General features: G+C 35.6%; 1 protein-coding gene across 3 annotated transcripts in view; it reads left to right on the top strand.

Moving 5' to 3' along the window:
* The window catches only part of LOC145686069 (apoptosis-resistant E3 ubiquitin protein ligase 1), a 411,433-nt gene that overhangs the window by 148,514 nt on the left and 241,138 nt on the right, over window positions 1-21,781 (top strand). The window contains exon 1 of one of the 3 annotated variants that reach the window (XM_081758981.1): window positions 17,424-17,583. The exons of the other annotated variants lie outside the window; for them this stretch is intronic. Coding sequence (XP_081615107.1) covers window positions 17,559-17,583 — 25 coding nt within the window. The 5' untranslated portion in view covers window positions 17,424-17,558. Of the gene's footprint in view, window positions 1-17,423; window positions 17,584-21,781 lie in introns of those variants that run through there. 3 annotated transcript variants of the gene reach the window in all.

The following is a 21,781-nucleotide window of genomic DNA, read 5'->3' as shown; positions in this document are numbered from 1 at the left end:
GCGCCGCTGGCTTGATCTACGAGTGACAACGGTGGCTTAATAGGAAAAGCACTCACATCTGGTGCTAGAAGTCGTCGGATCAATCCCCTTGTGCTATGTGAGCTTTGTGGTGAACAAACACCGTGCTCGTGGGAGTTTCCGGGGTGGTCCTGCTTCCTCCCACTGTTTTCATTCCACCAATTCATCCCATCATCATCCATATGGCCTGAGCCGTAGTTACCTAAAGAACGTATGATAAAGATAAAGCCAAGCACTTGACCTACTAAGTAGAATTTGGTTCACTACCATAAGACCACGGAGGCCAAAACCGTAATCTGGCGTGCTCATAAGATCAGTAAAATTTGTAGTAATGTTCAATTAGCAAGGCAAATACCAAATGGTGTTACATGTTCCTGTATTCTTTATACTATGATACTGCAAATATAAAAAATATATATACAATGAGCAAATAAATCACCAAGGCGCCAGGGTCGATTAGGTGTTCCTGGAACGATCGCTCAGTGGTTGAGCGTTCACCTCCGCTGGATGAGGTCTCTGGTTCGATCCCAGCTCTCGCCACGTGAACTTTGTGGTGGACAAACACCGTGTGTGGAGATCTCTCGGCGTTCTCCCGTTTCCTCCCACTTTATTAATTCCATCATTTCATTTATTTCTCATCATCACCTTCTCCTTTAGCCTAGCCGACATAGCTGTGGGTCGTAAAACTTAAAGATTTCATTTTCATTGTTTTGTTTTCGTATTACTAGTAATAGCAGTAGTGGTATTTGCTGTCGTATTAGTATAGTAATGAGTAGTAGCAGTAGTGGTAGTAGTAATAGTAGTAGCAGTGGCAGCAATAGTGGAATTAGCATTAGCGTTCATAATCGTAATAGTAGTAGTAGTAGTAGTTGTAGTATTAGTATCACATATAGTGTAGGAGTTTTACATATCTTCTCTGTTACTCGTAATGCACTAGGGGCCGCGGTGGCTCAGTGGTAGAGCGTTCACCTCTGGTGTATGGGGTCCCGGGTTCAAACCCTGCTCCCGCCAAGTGAACTTTGTGGTGGACAAACACCGTGTGCGTGGGTTTTCTCGGGGTTCTCCCGTTTCCTCCCATTTTCTTCATTCCACCATTTCATTCATTTCTCATAATCACCGTCTCCTTTAGCCTAACCGGCATAACCGTGGGACGTAAAACTCTCAGATTTCATTTCATTTTGTAAAAGACATTTACGTCCATGAGCTGTATTATTGTATAATAAACATGGCTGGACAGAGCAAGCACAGATAACAAATAGACAGACAGAATAGGGATATAGAAAACAAACCTTGGGTAACCTTTCACATGATTTCCCATTCGAGAAGGAAAATAGACATTGCGATATTATGACTACACATTTTTCATTTTTCATTGCATATTGAAGGATTGATTTGACTTATCAACTTGGTTGTTCTCAGGCTGGTTACACCCGGCCCGTTTAGAGCCCGGCTCGAGATTCGGGCCGGGCCGGGCCAGGCCGTCTTCCGGCCTGGGTTTACAGGGCTTTGAACTGTGTAAAAGAAAGTGTGAGCATGTACTTGTAGGCAAATCCTATGTTACAATAAGTTCCTGTCAAAAGATTATACATACACAAAAGTCTGTAGCAACAAACACAACAGTCCTGACATGAACGAATACACTTTTTCTTCAGAGTGAAGTCATTCGGAGAGATATGTGTAGTTTCAACCTCCTCTTCTAATTCCATTACATCATACTCATCTAAAGGGGATTGTTTCAGTCTCTCCCAAACTGATTAGGTAAACTGGTCAGTTCCTATCAGTTGCTATCAAATACAAAATAGTCTTTCACAGTCCTGGATTATGAAACACAAATTCATCTGGAGTTTACTCCCAATATTCTGAATGATGAAAAATAATTAAACGTTGTGACTTACCGGACCATGTCTTCTTTTGTTGAAATTATAAATGAAAATACCTATCTTGTTTCTTGTAACTGCAGCCTTTACAATGTTAACCCAAAATCTACGCTGAACATTTCGGTAACGCTTGCAAAAGATTTGTGGTGGGGAATGCGGAAAAGTTACTTCGAGTGATGTCCAAAGCACATTTCACACACAAGGGAACAACCGGGGGCGCGGTGGCTCAGTGGTAGAGCGTTCATCTCCGGTGCTTGGGGTCCCTGGTTCGATCCCAGCTCGCGCCGTGTGGACTTTGTGGTGGACAAACACCGTACTCGTGGGTTTTCTTGGGGTTTTCTCGTTTCCTCCCACTTTCTTCATTCCACCATTTCCCTCATCTCTCATCATCACCGTCTTCTTTAGCCTAACCGGTATAACCGTGCGACGTAAAACTTAAAGAATTCATTTCATTTTACAAGGGAACAACCACACGTGATCCATATTAAATGTCCGTGCACTTTCACTCCTGTTTGACGTCTTAAACGTCAAGTAACTAGTAGCATAATTGTCAATTGTCACTTGTTCACAAATTTACAAACGATTTTTTTTACCGAGTCGATCTTCTTCGAAACTCAATATGTTCTAAGATTTTCATCGTTTCCATCCCACGTTTACCTTCTTTTCGCTGACTTGAGAAAAATGTCGGTATAGACACGTGATTCTTTTTTTTTCTTTTTACATTGCAGACCTTGCCTGAGCGTTATGCAAAATAAAGAACATTGTTTTACTTCGAAAGTGGAGGCCTATTACCTCAGGAAAGGAATACATTTTTAATTGGAAATTAAGAAATTAATTATTTTGACTGTTCAATAGGCTTACATTTTTAAAATGTTTTACAGATATAGCCTACATCATTTGATTTGGTCATACTGTACTGTCTGAAAGTCTTTTAGATCTACCGGCCTCTGTGGAAAGCTCCACAACTCCACTATGGCCAGTCCGCCCCTGCTCATGGATATGTGGGTAGCGTACACGGCATTGGCGTGTACACTACGATTACCAACGGTAGCTTATGTGGTTGTGATCCGACATTAAGTCGTAGCTCCACGTCCAATATAGCCTCGCTACCGAAGGGAATGCTAAACTCAAATCCGATCCAATAATGGAGACAGATTATAAATGAAACCAAATTATCGCAAGAGAATTCGTGAAACGAGAATGTAGGAAAAACAGGTAATCCCAAGAAAACTCACGGATACAATGTTGTCCACCACGAACTTTTATGGTCTGGGATCGAATGAGGTTTCCCGCAGCAAAAGTGAGTGCTTTATCACTAAGCCACGTACCCCAATTTGGAGAAAAGAACTATGATTCTGACATATGTACCGGCCTGGTAAATACTGTGTGTGATAAACCAGTGTACAAAAAGTGCAGACGCTCAGAATTCGTAGTTTCATTCGTCCGGAAACAGTTAAGTACGTTTTTGTGAGTCAGTTATTCTTAACTAGTGGGCTGCATATCTTCAGAGGTTGCTGACAGTTCAGTGTTGCCACACTTGGTACAATTGTACCAAATTCAGCCCTTTTTGTCATTCATCGGCCCGTTGGTACCACGCTGGCATTTTCAGCCCCTTTTGTGAAAAAGTTGGTACAATTCTACCCAATTCAGCACCATTTAAAGAAATACTTGTCACATTTTCAAAAGTGTCAGTAAGACTTTTCCTACATCTCACGTTACTCATACTGTGTGTTGGACTCTTAAAAAATGCCGTTGAACATTCATTTTTGTGACGTTATACCGCATAACGCTACGAACTTTGTGTAGATATTTCGTAATTCGAACTATACCGGAAAACAAATGACGCTAGATGAGCGCATCCGCGCCGCGCATAAAGGAGACGAGAAAGAAACAGTGTGGTAGAAATTTTAGTAGTCCTATTTGGATGTTTTTAAAAATTATTTTTTTAAAAAAAAGACTCTTGATTTAAACTCTGGAAAAGGGGGGGGGGTGTTATAGAACTTTACCTCTGTTATTTTCATGTTATAGAGCCATGTATTACACTCGGGGTAAAAGTAGATCTGAAAAAGTAAAGGATGCATGACGTCACGCCGTCCCCCGTGCCTATATTTGCCCATTGTAATTTTTTAGAAGTGGGGGGACGCCACAGATATTTTCTGAAAGTGGGGAGACGGCATCGCCCCGCGTTCCCCGACACTTTTACCTCCGATGGTATAAAATAATGAATTCAGCCCATTTCGTTTCAATTTGGTACTATTTTTCAGCCCACTCCAGAGCTAGGGCTGTGACAACACTGTGACAGTTTGTCAGTCGGTCAGATAGAGTTTTTAATATGGTGTATTATTGTTGCTATTATTTGTAAGGGACAATGTGTCGCAAAGTAGGGGTCATCAAAAGGTTGAGAACTACTGTTGTAGGTCGATTGTAAGAAATGCTAAAGGTACGAATAGCGTAAAAAGCACAAAGTAGATTCAATTCGTAAATATTTTTGCATTATTAGTCAGTTAAGGATGATAAATGCTTCAGTTAGTTTTCTGTTGATTGAAGGGACGGAGAAAAATAATTCTATGATGACTAGACCAGTAAATAAACTCATAGCCAGATGGCAAGAACATGTAGTGGCAGGGTAGTAAGTCGAAAAATATCATAGGTGATGGCAGTTCGTATTTGATAAGGTCCGTACATTAATATGTAAGAATATTTATTGGCACCCTTGGTATTATCATATATCACATTACGATTTAACAAACGTTTTAAGATCATTTTTACATGACCTACATAGTCAACAATAGTGAATTAAGTTGTATAGACTGTTTCATTGAGTCAGTAACTCTATCTTAATCTTTAAAACATTTAGTAAAAAGTGTTTTATATTCGGAAGAAATTGAGCAGCCACGGTGGCTCAATAATAGAGCGCTTACCTCTGATGCGTGGGGTCTGGCTCTATTCCCGGCCAAGTAAGTTTGTGGTGGACAACATCGTGTCCGTAAATTTTTCGGGGTACTCCCATTTTCTCCCATATTTTCATTCCACCAGTTCTTCCATCATCATTCACTAGCCTCAATTATTCGTCTCCCTTAGCGTAACGGGCAAAATAGTGGGACGTTAATCTGAAAGATTCTTAAAAGTGGCGGCGCACGTTTTTGATTCTTGGGTAAGGAGCAAGAGGAGGAACAGAAAAATTGTGAAACAGTAAATTTTAGTATACCGAAAGGGTAATTTATATGGGAGAGACTAAAGTAGTAGTAGATTGTAGTGTAGTAAAATACAAGACATTTTTAATAATTATACTTATAAAAGCTACGCTATCCTGCACAACATACATATTTCAATCTTTTCCGTAAATCACGGGCGTCGTTAGCGGGGGATCGAGAGGGACGCGTCCCCCTCAGGTTTTAGTAAAATATATTTAAAGAAACCATACTACGTTGTATTTTGTCGGAAAGAGGATTTTGATTTTGATTCATCCGACCCCCCAGATTTAAAAAGCTAACGACACCAGTGCATAAATGATAGTCATACTCTCAAATAATGTGTCTATCGGAGGGGGCAATTCTTCCTCCTAGAGTTTATGCACGAAGACAAAATAGATCAATCAAACTTATGTATCTCTCTTTAATATGTTCTAATTTGAAAAATATACTATGATTTTCGTTCGTTAAAGTAATGTACTTGATTGTAGACAATTTTCCTCAGTCAACTTTTGATAAAATACCCCAAGAGTTCTTCTATTTCTTTAGGAGTCACAATTGTGCCACCCCTGCACTACGTCGAATTGTGCATTAATAAAATCTGCGACTAAAATTAATAGACATTACCTTTTACTTGACTTCGATCGTACATTTTGTTCTCGAGTTATTGCTGTTACATTTTTCACTTTTGCTACAAATTTTCGGCTGATCATAGCATCGAAAGGAAGCATTTCTGCACCCAGGTTGGCCTATACTTTTTGTCCTATATTGGTGTCAAAAGTAACCTCCTAAACGTTGTCGGTGTTGTTTTGAAACTAACTAACTCACTCTATGGCCTATGGAACCCGGAGGTTTAATGCCGCGTTCACAAAAGCTCTCCACTGACTTCTATCCTTAGCTAACTGCATCCAGTTTCTACTTTGTATTCCAATCTCTGCGAGATTCATCTTAATATTGTCCTCCCATCTGCGCCTAGGTCTTCCTAATGCAGAGATGGAGTGGGTCAAGTTTTCTGAGTGGGTCAGTGGGTTGTGGGTCACCAGCATGTGACCCACCACCCACCGTGACCCACTGCGACCCACCGACTCAGTATGATCTACCGACCCACTCTGCTCAATGCATTGTAGACAGTATCTTGTGAAGACTGGTAAATTTGTCTTCGTTTTACTTTCAAGACCTTCATTTCCCTTCCTTTTTCATTGGTTTCTGTCTGCTTACCTGAGGCGAATATATCTAACCAAGTGAAAAATGAACTTCAGGCACTTTTGGATATTGATATTTTTAATTGTAATAATAGCAATAGAATTTATACTACCACTTGGCTTTCGAGACCTGTGAGTTTTTAGAGGAGCTAACTACTGGAAAAAATACATTTTTGAATCACTGTAATGTATAAATTATAATATAAAAAAAATGAATGTAACTGTATGTGCCTGATCATCACGATCAAATTGCAAAGTCAAATGAAATTACTTTTGGTATATAGTTAGGCCTTAATCCAAACTGGGATGTTATATTGCTTTCATTATAATGCATAATATCCTAGTGAGGATCTGAATTTTTGAGAGAAAAAAAAATGAGTATCTCGCAAGCCGTTAAACTTACGGAGCTGAAATTCAGTGTATTAACTCTTTATTGAAAATAAACAGAATGTGTCCTAACATTTTTTGAAAATTCTCTTTTATGGGGGGGGGGAGACTTTCTATATATGGAAAATTGGTAGTGAGTTGGTTTGTAAAAATGATCGAAAACGATCGATGTTATTTAAGAAAAAAAATCAAACAAAAAATGCAGTGCTTGGTTTCATATAGTCATTGCTTCCTACTATAATAATTGCTGAAGCTTATGTTTATTATATGGAGCGCTTACAGCACAGGGCAGTCAACCCATAAAGTTGTGAGAAAAATAGGCATAAAATTTGTACTGTAAGCTTAATTACACGGAAATTTTAAGTTTGGATTGTACGCATAATTATATGGAAAATTTTACACTTTTTTTCCCTTTACGTTGGTCTACTTACCTTGATTTGGAACTTTCAAATTTCATTCTTTTTTCCACTGAGAAGTATCGATAATTCAACAAGGAAATAATTATACTATGATAATTTAATTGAAATTCCTCGTAATTTGGCACATGGCAAACACCAGCGTGGTAATTGAAGGGGAAGAAGGAGGGAAGTTCCCATTCACCTCTGAACACTTTCCAGGAACCTCGTTCCCTTTCGTTTTCTATACGGGGAGGGAATTTGGTAATGGCATCAAACCTTAATGTGTAATTACAAAAATTAAATTTATAAACAAAAAGGAAATCATCAGTTTATCAGGCTTTAATTGATAATTTATTAAAAAGATTCCCTATGGAAGTCGTGGTAGATGAAGCTTCTGTTCTCCATGAGTCGACGTTGCCAACTGACATGGTCGATATGGAAAAGATGTTGTATGGTGATAGAGAGATGATACTTCTTGCTGAGTATTTCAAAACTGACCAAGAAAAATCTTTATCAGACTTAAGTTTAACAAGCAGATTGTCGATGAGAAGTTGCAGAATTCGGGTAGAAATATTATCAATTTCGATGACAGTGCGAACGGGGATTTCCCCTTATGAATTTACAGATGACTGATATTAGAAATAGGTTAAGTGCTCAAACGTTGTCTAACTTGTTGTTCATCAATGTTAATAGCCCACTGCTAGACAAGCTCGAAATAGACGAGCTAGTTATTTCTTGGCTGAAAGATGGACATCATTCCGCTGCGGATGATTTACTACGAAAAAGTTACCAACAGGAAATAAACCCGATATCAGATTTGTTTTAAGGTGGAAAATTACGAATTATGAAAAATGTATACTTGTATTACTAATGGCTTATTTCTGTTATTCAACTTTGTACCTAACTTTTAGTAAGTCTCTTCTTTGCTTTAGGTAAACTACTTTGAATAAATATTCATAATAATTGCAATTATGCATATTTGTAACTTAAATTTAACGTGGTGTTACACAAATTACAATTGTGAACATACTTTATGGAGATGCTCTCACATAGGGTACCGGAGCATTTTTATACACTATGAAAAACTGATTTTTCAAGTCTTTTGTGAGAAAAATACTGTGAACTGAGAAACCATAACCTTTTCCATATTGTACAGGGGTATTTTCTTGCAAATAGAAGTTTCTTTTGGAATGGGTTCAGAAATTAACACTTGCAAGAATACTCTCTTAGTACAAGTATATTTTAGGCACACACTAATTTCCCCCCACCTGGAATTGTTTCAGTTTGCTCACTGACAAACACTTTACCATTTTATATCGTAAAGGTCAGATCCACCGTTATTGTAAGAGAGTGGTGCTTGAGCGATTGACTAGAAATTCAAATTCCGATTAGTGACAATTTCACAGTCTTGTTTTATTACAAGTGTAAACTCTTTAGTCAGTACTGAAGAGGCCGTGGATCGTGTTCAGAATTGATGATGATGGATTTTGGTGAGTGAGAGTAGGTCAGAGTTGATGAGAGTGGTTCATGATGGGTGGTGGGTCACGGATGCTCAGAGTGGGTCATGGTGGGTGGTGGGTCAGAGTGGGTCATGGTGGGTCGGGTCAGTAGGTCGTTTGTCAAATTTTCATTGACCCACGCCAACTGTCCTAATGGTCGTTTTCCGATTGGTCTTCCAGTCAAGACTTCGAAAGCGTTTCTACTTTCTTCCATTCTAGCTACACGACCCGCCCACCTAAGCCTCCTAGACTTGACGACCCTAACTATGTTGGGTAAACCGTATAAATTATGTCGTTCCTCGTTATGAAGTTTCCGCCATTCCCCATTCCTCTTGGGTCCGAATATTCGTCTCAGGATCTTGTTCTCAAATACTTTCAGTCTATGTTCTTCCCTCAGAATAAACGACCATGTTTCGCAACCATACAGAACAGGCATGATTATCGTTTTATATATTTTAAGTTTCAAATTTCTCGACAGAATTGGCGACGCCAAGAGATTTTGAACTGAATAGTAACACGAATTCCCTGCTTTTAGTCGACATTTAATTTCTTCGTGAATATGATTTTCGTCTCTTAATATTGATCCTAGATATTTGAAACTATCCACTTTATCAAAAGTATAATTTAATATTTTAACGCATCCATAATTTGCCGTATTACGGTCCCGACGCACTTCCATGTATTTAGTTTTCTCCGCATTTACTTCTAAACCCATGTTCCTGCAAGCGTTTAATAAGATCTCTGCATTTCTTTCTATTGTTCTCCTATTATTCTCAATTAAATTTACATCATCAGCATATGCCATAACCTGGTGAATACCGTTCAACTGTAGGCCTGGTTGCTATCTTTGATTTTCCTTATAGCGTATTCCAGAACAAAGTTAAATAATAATAGCGACAACGCATCTCCTTGTTTCAGGCCATTCTCGACGTGAAAGGTCGGGGGAAAAAATTTTCCTACCCGGACTTTACTTTGGGATTTATTTAAACATATCTTAATTAATCTAATTAGCTTTCTCGGTATTCCAAGTTCTGTAAGAACGCTCCTCTCCTAACCGAGTCGTACGCCTTTCTAAAATCAATAAATATTTGATGTACCGGGGTATTGTATTCCCACTTTTTTTCGAGTATTTGGCGAATGGTAAATATTTGGTCGATAGTTGATCGATTTCGTCTAAATCCGCACTGATATTCTCCAATAATTTCATCTGCGTATGGGGTCAATCTTGCTAATAGAATATTTGAAAGGATTTTATAAGATGTTGACAAAAAAGAAATGCCTCGATAATTATTACAGTCAGTTTTGTCGCCTTTCTTGTGAATTGGAACAATGATTGATTCTTTCCACTCTTGTGGCAATTCTTCCTTGTTCCAGATAAGGAGAATGAGTTTGTGTATCTTGTTCCACAATTTTTCGCCTCCAGCTAAAATTAACTCAAAACACCGTATATCGTATGAATATGAATCGTATATGAATATGTTTTCAGCTACGCTAAGTATAATCACATTGTAAAGCATAGCTTTTTTTTTTTTCATTTTGTGGACTTAATTGTTGTTGATTGTAAGATACATGTAAATTACATCGAGAATTCAAGAGCTCATCGTAATAAAAATGTAGTGAAATGTATCCAGTTATGCAGTTTTTACGTTGCTAAGTAATGACTGTTACACAAAACTGTAAGAAATTTCACATAACAAGATTAGAAACAGGTTGTATATTCATATAAGTCCTAATAAATGTTCATCGCTGGAAATCCAATGGATGTTCTTAACTGAGAGCTTATCGATATCTGATTGGTGATATGCATCCAACATCTGTTTCTTGCTGAGTGGTATCTGCTAATGTTCCCCACGATACGAGATATCGGGTTATCTCACCTCGAGAAGGTACTGTGTGAAAGTACTGCTTCGTCACTAAAAGTATGTTATTGGATATATACAGTATATATAATATGTCTCGTCCCCCCTCGTAGGTAACACTAATGTCTGCGGAAATCAGGCTATGTCCTACCACGCTGTGGCTTCGTCGTTTATCTCAGTGTTAATTAAAATGATCGCTTTTTTTTCTGCTTCATGTATTTACATCCGATTGCATATGAGTTATAAGAATAAACAAGTGAGTTTCGTTTTTCATATTGTAATATTACGATAGACTTCTTAAGTATGGGAATTGAAATATTATTAAAATTTAAATATTTTTGCGTGTTGAAACCGGAGATGGTAGCAGGATAAGGAAGGATATGAAATCTACTTTTGAAACGCAAAATCCATGTAACAGACCTATAGAGTTTTTGACAGACAAACGAACAGAATCGTTTTATAAAATTATCACGCTTATGCATATCATAGAGTAGAACTGTCAAAGGAACTGTCATACACCAACGTTTAAAATACCAAATTCTAGGAAAACATTCTTGGAGATCTGGAGGACCGATTTCCAATTATTTTCGAAAGAAGAACTCATTGTGCTTTCGGTGGTGGTGACAATCTTAAAAGATAATAAATCTTACACAGGAGATGAAACAAACAAAATAAATACACTTATAGGTGAGAACGAGATACCAGAAAAATTGTTTTCCCCTTTTACTAATTATTGTTTTTGACTTTTCAGCTTTTTGTGTCTTTACAGGTTTTGTCTTCATATACTTTGTAAAATGGATAACCAACTAAATAAATAAGAAAGTAGGTAATAAATAAATAAATAAAAGAAATTGGGCATGACAAATTTTTAGATGTCATGCTAAAAATACGAGTATTTCCTCAAACTGCTGGGGTTTCTAAAGCAGAAAAAAGGGAAAGATAAATAATTACTAAGGTAATAGAGAGAAGAATAGGCAGAGGCAAGTTTTATCTGCGTAAGTCAGTCTGGAACAATCGACAAAGGCAGGGGAAAGTGGAGTCCAAAAATAAATGAATGAATAAAATGAAAAGTATCCTAGCGTTTTATTTTCAGTCGTGAATGTTCCTATATCGCTTGTCTACTCAATTGATTTATCTCGTCCTGTGTTCCTAGTACGAACCATTTAAGTTGATCTGAAACAATCCATTTTTGGCTTTCATTTTGGAAACGGTTTCTCATATCGATACTTGTTTCCTACCAAAGCTGTTTCGTTTTCCAATAGAGATTCGAATGAGATATCACTCGACCCATGTTACCATTTATAATTTTCAAGTTGATCCCCAGGTCCTCCTCAGGAGGAGGGCGGGGTCACCACCACAAGAAAACTGAACATTCCGTATGCAATTTGCCTATTCTAATTTTTGTTCCCTTAATTTATTTCTCACCGTGTTTCCACTACGGAATATCCAAATTTATCTTAAACAGGGTCCATTTTAGAAACGGTTTTCCATATCGTCACTTATTTCCTACCAAAGTTGTTTGGTTCCAAGTTGTGTTGCATGAGATATCACTCAGCTTATGTTGCCATTTTGGAACTTTGATGAGAGCCGTGGGGTCACTTTGATAGGAAGCCTGGAAGTACTTGTTTTCCACCGACTTTTATCGGCCTGTCTGTGGTCTTCATTTTCTGTCCGTATCACTTTGCTTCCCTGATGCTCATTTGACGGTAAATTTGCTTGTAATTCTCAAAGTAATTGATGCGCATTTGACTCATCCAGGAGCGAATCTAAAAGGGGTGTGGAGTGTAAGACACCCCTATTCAAAATTCATTCTACAAAGTCGAGTTTCTGAGGTATTTCACATTGAAATTTTAGTTATTTCGGTATAGCCGTATAGAAGTGTCATTCGTCAAATTTATCGCCAATTCTACAAATACATATTATTAGAGACCGGATGTTAGGCAAAATGCCTATTCTTTAATAAAGATATAATCAAAAATAACGTTAAAAGTTTATATGGTTTGTAATAGTTTCATTCTAAGCCAATTCTATTTTGCCTATTTCGCCCCTTAGTGCCTAATGATGCCTATTCCGTGCATTTTCTTCAAAACAAGACTTCATTAGGAAAAAGTATGTAATTTCGTACTTCAAGAAAGGATTCTGCCTTTTCCGAGAAATATGATTAAGAGAAACTAACTTATGGGCAGATCAAGGGCAAGCGGAGCGATTTAACGATTGTTCGCGAAACGATTTAGCTTACATTGCTACCCACTATTTAATTTTGCCAGACGCGATAACGTTTCTGGAAGATAGAAAATAAAACCTTGAGCAACTCCCTGGAACATTTTCACTCTGTAGTGAACAAAATTTGCTGTGTGCCAGGTGCCAAGGGCCAAGTGATTCGTGAGAGATGTGAGAGTGTTATTGCAGCCAATAACGTCTTAGACAAACTAAAAACAATTGGGCAAGTAATGAAAGGCGAAAATGTGCCCAATGAATTTGATCCACATGTTTGTGCGTGCTTTACATATGCCCGATTTCATCTGTGGAAGTAGAGCAATCTTTCTCAATTTTTAAACATGTGTTATCCGGTCGAAAACAATATATCAGCTGAAAACCTAAAAAAAATATCGTGTAATCATGTGCAATCGGGATGAATAATTCTTAAGTTTTACTCACGTTTATGCCGGCTAGGTTAAAGGACACGGTGATGATGAGAAATGAATGAAAGTGGTGGAATGAAGAAAGTGGGAGAACCCCGAGAAAAACCACGCATGCGGTGTTTGTCCACCACAAGACTTACTTAGAGCAAGCTGGAATCGAACCAAGGACCCCAAACACTAGTGGTTAACGCTCTACCACTGAGCCATCGCGGCCCCGTAAGTCTATTAGAGTCTATTATTGGAGCCAATAAGCGTGCTTCTATCATCTGTCTCAACATTTTTGTGTTTGTGTACCTGTTCAACGATTGCTGTAGTTTATCAGATTTTAATGAAACTTGATGTTTCTTAAGGCTTAAGAAATAAACATGCTGCATGCACTTGAAATTCTTCAAGAGGGTAAAACTGGGGTAAAATCAACCCTGAATTACATGCTTGCCAGTACACGTAATAGATAACAAAAGAATTTTGCACGGTAATTTTTATAAAAATGATTCCATTTTGATGAAATGTAACGCATATTTTCTTGAAGGTTTCGCAGTTATTCCCATTTGTTGAGGCTTAAATTAATATAAGCGGATAAGGGGTACATTCAGACAAAACTAGGAACTCTACACTTATATATAATGTATTAAAATATTTTATGGTATTTTCATTAATAAAAAGTTCAGATTTTGATGTAGTCATTTACTTTCTTTACTTCCTCATTGTTTCCAAATACGAAAATACTCTTGAGGAACATACTTCCTCGTATATTTCTCAAAAAAAAAAAAAAAAAAAAAAGTACAATTTCTGTGATTTTCATGGGGGATAGCAAGTGTTGGCTTTAATACTGAAGAATTACACTGTTAAAATTAATCTGAGTCAGGTAAATCCACCTTAATCTTTTTTTTTTTTTAATTCAACGATGTAAAACAATACAAGATTTTCATTATGATGCGTAGTTTCTTCGAGCTTTCTCGATATTTTTGTTAGTATGTTGAAAATATCATTGAGTTACTGTTCCTAATTGTTATTTATGCAGTATCATCCATTTATAACGTTAGGCTTATTTTTTAGGCCTAACAACACCTAAACTTTATAATATATAAACAATTTATATTAAACAAAGCAATACCAATTAGCAAATACTAGATATGCAATTTAATACCATTTTGTATTCCACATAAACTGATATAAATTATAACGTATATACTGAATCTAGATAGAACCAGTACATTTTAGAACCCTGTAAAACTTCAAACACTACAATACAAACAAGTACATTATATACCCTTCTTTTTCTTCTTTTAACAACAATTTTATATTGCAATGATCAGGTAAGTATTGTTTCAATTAATACGTCTTCCCAACCTCCCAACAATTTTTTGGCATATTTTGTTCGAGGTTTGCAGTGGTGTAAATTAAAATCGACCTGCAGTTGGCATTAAAGTCGGCCTGAAACGAGGGAGTGAAATCATCCCGTCTTCAAAGAAAAAAAAGTTTAACGAGTTCCTAAAAATTACCTTTTTTTGATGCGTGGGCTACGTTTCTTTTGGAATTTAGGAATTACTCGTATGAAAGTCTGTTGCGGGCAAGGTGGCATTAAACCATCAACTTCAGAAAATTTTGCGCCCGTTTTCACTGTGTGCTGCATCATTAGTACGAAAGAAGTGCACGCTTAAGTGTCTCTTAAGGCTTTTGTAAAAAGTACCAAAAATCAATTTTGAAGCTTTCCCTACTTAAAATTTAAAGTAAGCTAGTTATATAAGTCTTTTAAAATAAACTAGTTATTTAAGTCTTTGAAGTTTGAACTAGAACATTTTTTTCTTTAACAAGTATTTATAGAAGGAACATAAGGTTCCATTTTAACAAACAAATGAATGAACGGTGTCTCGGAGATCCTAAAAGATTCCGTTTGATACTTCCACATAATTAATAATTATAATTGAAGGGTAAGGGGAAAAAACAAGGAATGTCCATGTGTGAGCTTTATCGGGTGCTTTGTCCTATCTGTTAGTGACTCTTGGTACTATTTGACTGTATATGCCATGCATGCGTAGATGTCGAAATGTCCATGCAAAAAGGGGCAAAAGATTTGACTAACCCTATTCTTTATATGAGGTTTTCAATATTAAAACGCCGTTTTCTCAAAAATCAATTTTTGTGACATTCCTTCTTTTTTTCCCTTACCCTTCAATTATTTTCTTTCTCTCTTTTCGCATTCAGAAAATAAATGTCGTATGCTGTAATACAATCTATTACGTTTATTTGTAGTTCATTCTTCTTTAATATTAAAATGAAAATACTTTCAAAACTGCATAAACGGATTTCGAAGTGCTTACGGTCAGTATATAATTAATAATATTATACTATTAGTGTTCACTTTGAGTAAAGCACTTAATGAAGAAAAAAATATTTTTCGTTCTTATAATCATTTTATGAGTCTAAACTATTAGCCTCTAAACTGATGTATTAAGTTCATCTTTTCTTTTAAATTAATGAAATTAAATCTTTAACATCCTACAATTATGAACAGATAATTGTAAGAGACTAGAGGAGACAGATGATTAACAGTGATTAGTTTAGAAATAATAGGTAGAATGACAATGTGGGAGGATGCAGAAAAACTGCGATAAAGCTCATGGGGACGAAGATGTCCACCATAAACTCCCATAACATAAAATTAGGAAATCCTTACATCCAATACTAGCACACTATCATTAGGTCATTTAACTTTTTTATTTTCTTTTACAGTTAATATATAAAATAACGCAAATAGATTAGGAATGAGAAAAATGTAAACATCGATCATAACCAGAAAATCATAATGAAGCGTTTTAAAAGAATTAAAATGGGGATTTTATATATATATATATATATATATATATATATATATATATATATATATATATATATATATATATATATATATATATATATATATATATATTTTCAATATTTCCATACATTTCTTTGTCAGTTGTCGAATTTTTGGAACCAAAGAATAGGGAAGAATAAGAGTGTGGAACAAAATTCCTCGGCGAACATATTGTCCAAGAATGAAGAATTACACCTTACCGGAGGAAAATTTGTAATATTTGTATGTGAAGGTTCGAACTCTTTACTGTAGTTTTTCCGTTCGGTTGAGAACATCTTACTGTTAACGATGTATTAAAAAGTTCGTAATCGATAAAGTCAAGGTTGAATCATTCACTCTGTTAAACTTTAATTAAGAGATTTAAAGTATATTTTAAGTGTTACGTTTAACTTTGATAATGAAAAGGTTATTGCTTAATCAGCAGCGATCTCAGAGCAGTCTGCTAGACCTCTGCGCGACCTTGACTTTTAAGTACTTAAATAGAACTGCTTTGCTCATGCATCCATCAAGAATATTATACGTAGAGAATCTTATAAGAATTGCAATTGTATCAGTTTTTAAAATCTATTTACTAAACTTATATTAATAAGGTTGTGACAAATATTTACAACAAATTTTAAAAAATCTATTGAAGCGTGACATAATTCGCGATATATTTACTAGCTTCTTAACTTTCTATTCAATTGATCCAATGTGTTGAGTTGGAAATAAAGAAACATTTCTTCAAGCCAAAGGTTTAAAAAAAATAATAAAGAGGGTGTGGTTTTGAACATTCTATACAGTAAGTTCCTTAGTATGAGAAATTGAGAACTTTAATCAGGAGTCAAGACTCGACTATTCCAGCACGAGCACGGTGGTTCAATGATCGGGTGCTGAGTTTAAGGGTTTAAGGTTCGAAGTATTTATAATTCGAACCCAAGCCATGCAGTGACAACATCGTATTCCTGGGTTCTTTTGACGCTCACCGTCTTTCTCTATTATATTCATTCACCATTATCATTCACTTGTACTTATCACCCGCCTTCTTTAGTTTACCCGACATAAACGCGGAACGTTAAACTATTTATTTATTTTTTGCTATCCTGAGGACTTTAGTCAATGAAATTGGCCACAACGCAGCCTGGAGTCACGAAAAATTAAGCATAATTTACAATCTTAAGGAAAGAGAACTTATTAGAACTAATGGAAACGTCCGACTAGAAGTACTGATTTTTTTTCGGTCAGTATGATATGAGGTTCGGTTAATTTGAATGTAGTTGGAAGTTGATAACGATCTATTACGTAACTTTATTTCTATTTGTTTGCACGAACACACGTGTAGATGGAGGAGAAAGAACTATAAAATCTCAGTGGAATGTCTAAGTAGGAGAAACTGAGAGCGATGGTTTGAGATCAAAGAAAATTTTGTGTGGACGTTGGTAATGGAGTTAAAAGAGGACATGCATTGCGAGTAGTAGGAGTTTTGTATTATTTGTGGAAAAGCAGATATTGATCGGGATGAGGGAGTGAATCGCGCAGTGCTGCGTTGGGCTAAGTCGAGTCAAGCCATCTCTTCTCTCTTTCTCTGGCTGCGGCACGGGGCGATGCGTCTGCCGCCCGACTGATGAAGCCTCTCCAGGCGTTCAGCGATGCACGCCTCCAGCTCCACGTCAGGTGAGTCTCTTCACAACACTATGCAAATGCTACAAAAAATAAATAGACACATGATATGTGCGGCGTTTGTGTGTAAACATACTCCGTCATTCCCTTCTGGTCGTCCGACGTTTTGCACCACACACATCGCATCGTAGCTGTATGCATTTGTTTGTTTATCTTAGAGATTATAAGCTATCTCCTTTTGCTTTGATTAAAACTTTGTTTTTAATAGTCTAATAATTCCTTGGGAAATTCCATTTTCCAATATTATGGTTTTCTAAATCTCCCAGTTCTGTTTATAGCGTTTATTCTAAATTTGGGAGGATGGGAACGTGAAACCCTGTTATAGTGGTCCAACCGCAAGAGGACAGTGGGTCCAGCGAATTGTGACGCCTGTTTTCATCTCTACAGTGATGTGTTTATTACTGCAAAAACTCCACACATCTCATACGTAAACTAGAGAATAACAAGTTGTTCAAAATACTGTTTACATATATGAGAAAAGCAACAATCCAAGTTCCGAAACAGAAAACATATTTGAAATTACCATTTGATAAGTTTTTGTTATACTGTCATTGTGCACTCGTATTCCTTGCATGAAGAAAGTAACTATGATATGCTACTTATTTTTTTTTTTTAATATTTGCCTAAAAGTAGCATTGTATTTTAATAAGATTTCGAATTATTATCGAGAATTAAGTAACGTCTGCAGAAACATACGATTCCTAAGAAACATGGATTCACCCGTTACAAATTGAGGCATACAGCAGCAAATCTTAATTAAATTGAATGAGAATATCTTTCTTTCACTTTAATTAAAGTAGAAAGTAAATATCAAGACGTATTATTAAGAAACTGCTGTAGCACAATAGTAGTTATCCAACGTGTCTTGATGTTGACGTCAACAGTCAGTTTATTCTTATGTATTTTCTAAATTTCATTATTTTAGAAATTAAATTCTCATCAATTTAGAAAAATTGATAAAACTTAACTCTAAGATATAAATACAAAGTCATTTTGAAAACTTATATTAATTTTTTCCAGTCAACTATCATATTAATTTCCTTTTCACAATGTTTAATTATAATTATTAAGTAAAGATTTAAAAAATCAAACTATTAAATCTCAATCAAGTAAACGTACAATAGAAATATATTGTGATATCTAAAGCTCTCTCTTAATTTTCTGCCTTTTTGATCTTATATTTTAATATGTGCTCTTATCATTTAACTACTATTCTGTGTTACTAATATCTTTTGAGAATTAATCTGTAAAGTTAATTATTAATATATAATTACGATACTTGTAGCTTTTCTTCGATCTATGAATATTATTAGTGTGAGATTCAAGATCCTGCAGAATGTTTACTTTCTTACAGCGTAACTTTCGTTTGTTTTGTGACCAGTCTTGTTACCAGTCTTACTTAGCTGAACGTTGATACCAAGTAATAATTATATTATCTTTTAACTAAAAATCCTCCTTATTTATATCTAAATTTGCTGTTAAAATATATCAGTTCGATAAATGTTTGATATAAGTATTATAAATATTTAGAAAAATAGATCAACAAAATAACTACAGATAACTGATTCTTTCATGGAACTAAGAGTAGCCTACATAATATTTATTTTAACAAAAGAAACACTGACCAAAGCTTAAAACTCACTTTATTTTAAATTATAATTGGTAACAGTTTCGGATATCTAGCATATCCTTCTTCAGACACTATCGACAATAAATGAAAATACCTTCATTTATTGTCAATAGTGTCTGAAGAAGGATATGTTAGATATCCGAAACCGTTACAAATTATAATTTAAAATAAAGTGGGTTTTTAGCTTTGGTCAGTCTTTCTTTTGTTAAAATAATCAATCCAAAACCATGGATAGTCTTATTATATAAGATTTATCCATTTTAACCCTTAGTTGGTAACATCCAAAAATAAGCTATAACAGTAACATCGCCCTGAGAGACGGACACGCACAATTGAGACGCTTGAAGCCAAAGTGGTGTAAGTAAGTTTTCAATAAGGTTTAGTTACACCCAGAGAATTGATTCTACGTAACAAAATTAATAAACTGGATAAGAAGCACATCGTAGTTCACTTGTAAATGTACCCATGAGTTCAATGCAACATGCTTCGCCGCTAAGAATTAATTTCTAAATATATACCTTGTAGTGTTTTATCAACACATATATGCACCCCAATAGAATATGCCGTTTGGCAATTAGAAATGAACTTATTGAAAACATTGGACACGTCTCCTGGAGGATTCTTTCTATCCCTTCGTTCACGAGTAGATGAATCATCAAACCAAAACTGCTCACCTTTTGAGACATGGTTGCATGAAAAGCATGAAGTCCAGTGCAGTCAGTTGATAAAGGTGACACTAAGCTCTCACGCCCCGACTTGAAAATGGATCACAAAGTCATCAAACCAATAAGCCCTTCAATTTTAGTCTTATCAGTATTCTTATAACTTGAAAAGGAGTTATGTAACTTTCTTCTCATCACTTCCATTGTACACTAATGCAGTTCACAGTTTCGTTCAAAGTGTCATCAGTAGGGAATAAATGCCAGATGTCCTCTGGATTTGGAAAATTCTATAACTAATTCTCGGGTCCTATCCATGATGACAATTGTTTTTTTTTTTTAATAACGTTTTACTTAGGTGTTTTAGTACCCAAATTTGGCTTCTTGCAACTCTATCTGATTGAACTATATATATATATATATATATATATATATATATATATATATATATTTGCAATAAACACTATCAGTTTCTGTTGTACTTTCGTATTATTCTGATCACTTTTCTGATCATTGCTGTATCCCTTATCAAATATGTTATTGGCATCATTAAAATCTATTTCTTGATTGTTTTTATGAACTTTTGGATAAATGATCTTGTTTAGGAACATACGAGTCATCGGATCCGTAATCATAATCAGTTTCTGATCTATAGCCATTTGTGGTATAGCCTTACTCCTTTGTGTTATACCTTTGCTATTTGACATCTTAAAATATTAAATTTTCGAAACGAAAGAAACAACCAAATATTAATAGTTGTCAGTATAAAGTAATATCCGTCCCTTAGACGGATAAAATATATTTCCTTTACAGTAATATCCGCTTGCGAGACGGGGTGAAATAACTTTATACACTTCGAAGTTTGCAACAATGAGCTAGACACGCAATCACCTGCTGAAAACTGCACAGTCAACCCACAACTGAAGCATAGGTGAAGTATCAGATCATACCTCCAATATGAGTACCAACTCTGAAGAAAAAAGTATCGTACATCCGCCTGGGAGACGGATATTACCGACTAAGGGTTAAATTATTTGAAGATTGTTAAGAACTACACATAATCAGAAATAAGTATTGTTAATTATTGTTTTACCACTTCCTATTAACTATTTGAATTAAAATTGATAATATTTCCTTAATTAGTGAAACTTAAATAATCTATTTATAAAACTTAACGTTTGTTTTACAATACAAGTAATAACGTAACTGTTCATAATATTTGTGTGTCACTCTTAGTCTTAACAATTGTATCTTTTACATATTCAGTACACAAATAAATAAACAATCTGTTTCCAACAGAATAATAGCTGTCAATTGTTACTGACAATCTACTGCATAATTTTTAGCACCACAAAATTAGTTTTTTCTCGACACTTTACACGTACCATATTACTTTGTTCAATTCAATGAGATCTATCTATTGGTATATATCTGACCTTTGAACATTTTTCTTTCCGCTAAACGCTAATAATATTATAAAATTTGAAGTGTAGAAAATGTTCATTATAAGCAACGTGTAAAGGAGAAATTTAAGAGAGGAAATAAGTTCATATCCGCCAACATTTGATAATGAATAAAATATGATTCCTTATACATCACTAAATGAAATGGGGGCACAGTGGTTCAATAGTAGAATGTTCACCTCTGGTGCTAGTGGTCCCTGGTTCGATTCCAGATGAAGTGGATTGGTGGTGGATATGGTGTCCATGAGTTTTCTCAAGGTTCTCCCGCTTCCTCCCACATTCTCATCCCCTTAATTCTTACAGTCATTCACGTGTATTAATAATCGATCTCCTTTAGCCTCAAGAATATGACTACAAATTTCATTTCGTTTGAAATCTAGAGGAAGTGTGCTTATTAACATATAAGATTCACAGAAAAATATTTGAAATACATATAACTT

The sequence above is a fragment of the Thermobia domestica genome, chromosome 5 (assembly GCF_964235325.1).
Source record: "Thermobia domestica chromosome 5, izTheDome1.hap1.1, whole genome shotgun sequence".
Lineage (NCBI taxonomy): Eukaryota > Metazoa > Arthropoda > Insecta > Zygentoma > Lepismatidae > Thermobia > Thermobia domestica.
Note: the sequence above shows the minus strand (reverse complement) of the source record. Positions and strands in the feature narration are given on the sequence as shown.